The 7,585-nt window shown below is 40.1% G+C and overlaps 1 protein-coding gene across 1 annotated transcript; it reads left to right on the forward strand.

The window, feature by feature from the left end:
- Nucleotides 1-1,172: 1,172 nt before the first annotated feature.
- Nucleotides 1,173-7,585, forward strand: sgca (sarcoglycan, alpha; the record flags this gene model as incomplete). Its single annotated transcript, XM_084567013.1, is given in 11 exon segments — nucleotides 1,173-1,224; nucleotides 1,227-1,307; nucleotides 1,529-1,657; nucleotides 1,752-1,903; nucleotides 2,745-2,811; nucleotides 2,912-3,110; nucleotides 3,188-3,356; nucleotides 4,593-4,801; nucleotides 5,326-5,352; nucleotides 6,730-6,903; nucleotides 7,297-7,585. Coding segments are annotated over 11 exon segments (1,290 nt in total). The 3' UTR covers nucleotides 7,328-7,585.

Consider the following 7,585-nt stretch of genomic DNA (forward strand, 5'->3'; position numbering starts at 1 on the left):
CGTGTAGATGAAGGTTATCTGAATAGACTGGTGCAGCCAAAGCAGGATGCACACATCGAGTTTCAGTGAGGCAGCAGTGCCATCTAGCCTGTGTGGTATGTTTCTGGGATGCTTCAGTAAAGCGGTATAATGTGAAAAGTACTCTATTGCAAGAGAAAGTCCTGCATGAAACAACCCCACTTTAGTAAAGGTACACACTGGAAGGATTAAAGTAAATTAAATTAGATGTATTATCACTATATCATTAATACTGAAGCATCTGTGTGTAAGCGGCATGTTAGTGTTATATCAGCTGCAGGTTGAGTTGGCTTGAACTACTTTAAATAGATTTTTATATGCAGGGGCATCAGATAAGTTTGAAGGGTTTTGATTATAGTTGGTTTTGATTCACAAATCAGTGGTTTAATCTAACGCTTAAATTAATAACTAACTCAAATAAATAGAAGCTACAAAGTAGTACAAAATGCAAACACTCAAGTACAAGTAACTCAAAATGGTACATAAGTACTACTTGAGTACATCCATTCAGTTTTCCACCACTGAGGCTGAGCATAACAAAGTAATGATCTATAGGTCAGTGACTGACTGTTTAAATAATTGTTCTTTATCTGCATGAACTCATCTTTACAGTAAATAATTAAAAATCCCTCAATATGTAAATAAATGTACTGCCACTATCTCATGTATGCAGACACAGGCCACTTCATTAACCATTAACTGCAAGTTTTAAGTTTAAAAATAGCTTTTTTTTACTTCCTGCTGGTGTACTGCGTTAAAATTAGGCAAGGTGTACAAAAAAGAAGAAGAAGATGAACTACAAACCAATAAAACTGGCTAAAGATACATGACTATGCATCTGTGTTTGAATGATAGATGTGTTTCCTTCTTTTACTTCCTCTACGCGAGAGGAAAACAGTAAATGAATTTATTAATGGCATTAAAATTATAAAAGGGCATTCGTTTTTATATTTTAATTATAATAACTTTGATGGACCAGAGGCGAACACCAGTATTCTATATTTAGTTGAGTTAAAGTCAAATATTTCCTGTGTGGAGGTATAAAAACAAATAAAGTACATATTTAAATATTTGACAAAATGTAATTGGTTGCTTTATGTAGGGAAAATTTTTAGCATTGGATTTACTACACAGACTCACAGACAGCCTTCCGGATGTTATTAGGTGAGCGAGGCAAAAATAGCTCTGACATGTCTTTTGCCGAGACCAAGCCCCGCTCCACTTGGCTCTGTCAATCACAGGCCAAAACAAGATGGCAGGCTGCGGGAGCTGGGTCTTCTTCTTAACAGGCAAGTTTAATCCCAAATTTACTCCATGCTTCATGGCATATAACAACACTGATTAGTCTTTGTCGTGATTTCCTATCAGGTCTGTGGTGTTTAGTGCTAACACTTGGCTTCATTAGCTTTCTTTCTGAACTCTTGGACTGCACCATCAGTGGTTGTGTGTTCTTATTTAAAGTTTGTCATGTTTCACCGTTTGTCTTTTTTTTAATACTTCCCCCACACAGTTTCTGTTGCCAGTTTGTTTGGGGCCAATGCAGAGATTAAATTTACCATTCCCGTGGGGAGGTTTTTCAAGTACGAGCTGATGAGAGAGACTTTCCAGAACGACTTTGAACCGCTGTCAAAACTCTACCGTAAGCTGCAATCATCCAAATTCACTAAAAACGTAAGAGATAAATATCTTCTTGTTGAGTTGTTTCTCTTCTCCTCTTTCTGCACGTCATAAAGCCGGCCAATGGCACGATGACCCCATCATTTTTAAGTGCAACAAGCAGAATTTTCCAGACCTCCCAGAGTGGCTGCGCTTCACCCAAAGGCACCCCTTTGATAACGGCTTTCTGTACGGCACACCGACATCTCCAGGAAAAACCATCATTGAGGTTTGTAGTTACAATTCACAGAGTCGTTGCATCTTTGGCCTTTTATTGCACATTTTTATTCTGGCTCCTGTTAAAACAGGCCAAACACAGATAACACTGCAGTGCAGCTACAGCAGAGACAAATCTGAGAAACACAGAGAGCTATCAGAAACAGCTGTGGTAAATGTCAGGATTTGTTGTCAAACTCTCCCCCGGGACAAAGTTTTTGGGCTCTTCAGTCACTACTTTGAACGAATATGAAAAATTCAGCAAGTAAAACCTCTTTAAAGAAGATATACACACTTTTTAAGTGCCACTTTAGACTTTAATCAAACAGAATGAGTTATAGCTGGAAAACATTTTGGGAGTAAACACAGATTACAGCTCTACATCGCACTCAAAACGTTGTTTTTCATTGCTTTCCCTTTTTCCTTATTTTTCTTTCCCCGCATGAACAGTATCTTTTTCTAAGAACAGACATTGCTCATTTTGTTCATTTATAAAGTTTTAAGCTGCCAGAAGCCCAAAGTGAATCAATCACAAGGGATAAATATAGTATAAATGTAATATTCACATGCACAAATATAGCAGAAAATGTAAGAAATGAAACTATCACGCAGTCTGTTTAGATTTCACCACGACTTATTTGATGTTTCTGTGTCAAAGCCTTTGCTATTTTACAGTGCGGTTTATAAAAGATGCACGTTGCATTTTCAGGTGGATGAATAGACTCCAAAGGATTGATAAGGCATTCTGGGAAATGTAGGAAATCAGTAGCTAATCCAAACAAAGCTGGACTCGAGCAAATATCTTATATAATATTAAAACATATGTTAATATACAGTGTGATGTTATTCACTAGATCTATGCCATCAACAAACGGACCTACGACACAGCCAGACACATCCTCGTAATCAAAGCGGTTGCAGGTACGTGGGATTTAAATGACTAATGCACCGTGCAGTAACGACAGTAATGATTGGACATACATGACAACGTGAAAAACGTGAACATTTGTGTCACTCACAGAGAAGACGCTGCCCTATCAGGCTGAGTTCTTCATCAAGCTGAGGGAGATTGAAAAGGTGCTGCCCTCTTCTGTTCAGGATGAGATAAAGCAAGACTTACAGAAGCTGTGGAACACGGAGGCCTTGGAAGTTGTCAACATTACCAACGCCCTCGACCGCGGTGGCAGAGTCCCCCTCCCCATTGCGGGACACTTTGAAGGGTGAACAGAGTAATTTGTGTATCCGTAAGCGAGTAGCAGAAATAACAGTACGTTTAATAAAATGTGATGTGTGTCAGCGTGTATGTGAAGGTGGGCTCGGAGCAGTATTTCTCAAAGTGTCTCCTGAGGGTGCTGACGCCGGAGCACCAAAGGCAGTGCGCAGCAGGGGCCAAAGTCAAGGTCCCCGGAGGCTGTAACTTCTGCAGCATCCCCAGCAACTGCATCACCTGGTGCAAGACGGAGCTGGTGAGGCCAGAAAGGACACTCACTCTGTCCTCCATCAATTCATCAGCACACGTTTAAGGAATTCAGATTTCATTTGTTCTAAATGTGAAGATTTTCACTTTGACCACTGGTTCCCCCTTACAGTATGGACACACCAAACTGAGAACAAAGAACTAACAGCAACTAAGATCACCGCATAGACTACAGCCAGCTAGGCTAGGAAGATCGTCGTACAGGGCTAGTCTCTCCTGAATCTTGCTGATGCTCTTTTACTTTTGTCACTTCCGTTTCTCTCTCGTGTGCTGGTTCGCTAAGTTGATCAGCCAATCTAAGTCAAATCATTCCACCACTGACACCTACTAATACCAACGTTGCAGTACACACCTAAAAAAATGAGGGCCAGAGATGCTCTCCCACGTTTGGGCCCTGCCAAAGCTGACGACCATCGGCTTTGTCCGTCATGGCCTTTAAAGGACCAGTGTGTAGAACCTAGTGACATCTAGTGGTGATGTGGCAGATTGCAACATCTGAATATACGTTTTTTTTTCACAGCATTTTGACTTGTTACAGTAGGGAAAGCACAGGCGGAATTAATGAAAGCTAGACAGTTTATATTTAAATCCACTGCAGGCACAGTAACACTAGCCCGGTCGTTACCATCCTACGTTTCCGCCCAAAATTTGATTTCGGTCTGGCACGTTAGTCTGGCCCAATGTAATAGGAATCTGTCTCCGTAATGGGCGGATGCTTATTTTGAGGTTTAAAATCATTGGAGTTCCCTTAACCAATCAGCAACGTTTGGTAATGACGTATATTGTGCGCCGGAGTTCAGGCTCTTACGCTTACCACTTCCACTTCCAGTTAAATAAATCAAACTTTTCCCAAAGCCAGTTGGAAGGAGAGCTACGACGTCCTTGCCATTTATAAAATTGACAAGACAAGCGCCTCTTGTTCTGGTTTTAATTCCGTGATGCTCTCGAGAGTTGAGACAACTTCGCGGATGGCTTCTAGCGTCTCTTCCTCCGTCGCCATTGTTGCTATGCTGTTGAACTACAAGCTTCGCTGGACTACAAGCAACTCGGCATGCGAGTTCCGCGTCATCACTCAACTGTTCGCTGATTGGCGCCGTTACACGCGAACCGCGGAAGTGCAATTTGGCCAGACTCCGTGCCAGACCGAAATCAAATTTCGGGCGGAAACGTAGGATGGTAACGACCAGGCTCTTTCACATCTCTGCTCTGTCCTGTCTCCCTGCAGTTTGATCTGACAAAGCAGGAGCCGGAGCCACCTGCTCCCACGATGGGCTCGGGGATTTTGGAGCCCGGAGACGACTACAACCCTCTTGAGTCTCCGCCGAGCAGGGACTACTTCCCAGACTACATAGTGACAGTGATCGTACCCCTGATCCTCGCCATCATCCTGTGTCTGCTGCTGGCCTACATTATGTTCGGCAGGCGAGAGGGAGTGTATGTATCTGGTCTGAATTTTTTTTTTGACAATGTCATTGTCCATTTCGCCTCACTCACACATAAAGCAATTTGCTTTTTGCCCATTTCTAGTACTGTAGCTGACAGCTAGTCAACAGTTGACATTTCAGGCTGCCTACATAAACCTTGTGTATATCTCCCATCCCAAATGTTTCCAAATTAAACCAGCAGAAATTTTTACTAGTGTATTGATGAAGCTAGCTCTTCTTGCCATCACCGCTCTCTTTTTGAAAAGAAAATACTGCCAGCCCTCCATCTGGGTTCACTACTAGCATGGTGGTAGGAGTAAGGTTTCCCTTGCCATAGGCGAGTGGGGAACTCCGGCATATGTCAGTCAATGCTAATCGCCTCAAAGTTGACTGAATCGCCTCATTAGTTTGACCTGACATTACCCACTTTGCATACAACTCAGATCATTTTCAATATATGAAATGAAACTGACCTTTTAAACCAATTTAACTAACATAAAACTGACATATTACCCTTTTCTTTTTTTTTAATAGTGCGAAAAGGAACGCAAGAACAAACCAGTAAGTAACTGACCCTTTCTCTCTTTTCTAATTGATACCTAGACAACTATTTGCTTTAATGAGTAGCAGAGTAAGTATATTTAATCAAACTGTACTTTCTGCTTCACAGATTCAAATCATTAATGCAAAGTATATTAAGAAAAGTATATGTAAGGTGGTTAATGATGGCTGTTATCAAGTACAAATATCAATGATTATAATAAATATAAGTTTATGGTTATTTGGCATAAGCAGTACTTTATATTGTGTTGCACATACGGTTATACAGATGTATACTTAAAATAAAACAGTATTTATTCCACTAAGTCATACATGGATCGATATTAACAGGTGAAAGGTGCTTTAAATTGTTTTTTTTAATTTTTTTTTTTAACTAAAAACGATAAATATTCTTTTCAAACTTTAAACTTGCTTTGGTGTTTTTATTAGATTTTACACTTAATTTAGCCACGCTAAGAGCTAAAAAAAGTAAACAGACAACAATTAACCGTTGATTTGTGACATACATTTAGCTACCTTAAAATTAAACATTAAAAATGTATTAAACATACCCTGCTGCCACTTTCGACTGGAGACGTAAACTCTAAGTTTCATAATATATATATTTTTTTTCGTCGGTTAGCAGCTATCGCATGTATTAGCTTCCTCCCTGCATTTTGACCGTTGCTTATGTTGTGTCGTTTTTTCAAAATAAAATACTTCCGCTCTAAAAGGAAGTAACACAATAAAAGCATTCCTCATTCAAAACACTAAGATTAATTTAGATATTTTAGCGTTATTCTGTTAATTCGTTCGTCTGAAACTCAACTTTGTTAAGAGTAGTGCAATATTATTACACTTAAATTTACTTAAAGTGAGAAAAAATGAAGAGGAAGAAAGTTTAAATGGAAATGTTGACGTTAACAGTATATTTCTTTATAAAAATTCATATTTCTACATAAGGATCATAGTATAAAAAGGAAGACAATAGCTTAAAAATATAAAATATATAAAAATATAGTATAGTAATTTTTATGTGTTCCTTTAAATATACAACCTCAACCTCTGCAAGGTGCTTAAATATATATATAGCTGTCAAATACAGTGAATGTAGTGTAAAAAGTATAATATTTTCCTAAACTGCTTTAAAACGTATTGCAGCAGAAGTGTAAAGTACCATAAAATGGAAATACATAAGTACAACACTCACTGTAAGTCAATGTTTCACGTTCCATCACTGCATATTACTCCTGAAAGACACCATCATCACTGTGGTTAAATCACACAGCCGACATTTTCGAGTAGTCTCTGCCTCTCTGTGAACTAACCCTACGATGAGCTTCATAAACTCGTGCAAACCTGCGGAGAAACATTCACCTGAGTCCCTGTGTGCCGCAGAATCCAGCTGTACCACCACCACACCATTCACGGCAACACCGACGAGCTGAGGAACATGGCTGGGAACCGGGGTGTCCCCGCGCCTCTGTCCACTCTGCCCATGTTCAACAGCCGAACCGGGGAGAGGTCTTCGCCGCTGCAGTCCGACAGCATCCCCCTCATCCTGGCCCAGCAGTGAGTTCCACCACTGGTTCCAGTAGATTAACAATGCAACACCTCTGAGTATAAGGAGGTTTTAATGGTCTGATTATCAATTATATGTGTGATAAGCAAATATTGGTTAACATATCCACCAAACTGGGCATTTCAGAAGCTGTGAACAATGAAATGTTCACAGATATGCTTGATTACAAAACACTGTGGCCAATTAATGTCTATCAATCCACTAATTATTAATTGATTAGTTGTTTCAGCTCTTATAACCTTTATGAATCATGTGTTTATTGTAATGTTTCAGGTTGGACAGTGTATTAGGCAGCTGGTGAATCTAGTGTCAATCTAATGTCCCTCATGTCGTGCTACATTTTCCTCCTGGTAAATAAATGAATTATTCTTCTGTTTCCATAGTGATCCCTACAGTGACACACTGCCCAGGTAAACAGGCACTCATTGGACTTCCTCCCGCAACGCTGCGTTCATTCTGGTCCGCCGGACTCCGAGAGGCGAGGGAGGGAGGGAGGACAAAGATGTCTTTGATGCACTGAGTGTTATTCATATAGCCATTTGCTGTCTGCCATGTTTTCTTTTTCTTTGGGTGTCATCGATATAAATTAACAGTTTGCCGTTTCTGAAGTTGCTATCATGGTTGTCTGTATTCTTCTATCCTCCCGCCGGTTAAAAATAAACCCTGTGTTGT

Source organism: Chelon labrosus (assembly GCF_963514085.1).
Source record: "Chelon labrosus genome assembly, chromosome: 19".
Classification (NCBI taxonomy): domain Eukaryota; kingdom Metazoa; phylum Chordata; class Actinopteri; order Mugiliformes; family Mugilidae; genus Chelon; species Chelon labrosus.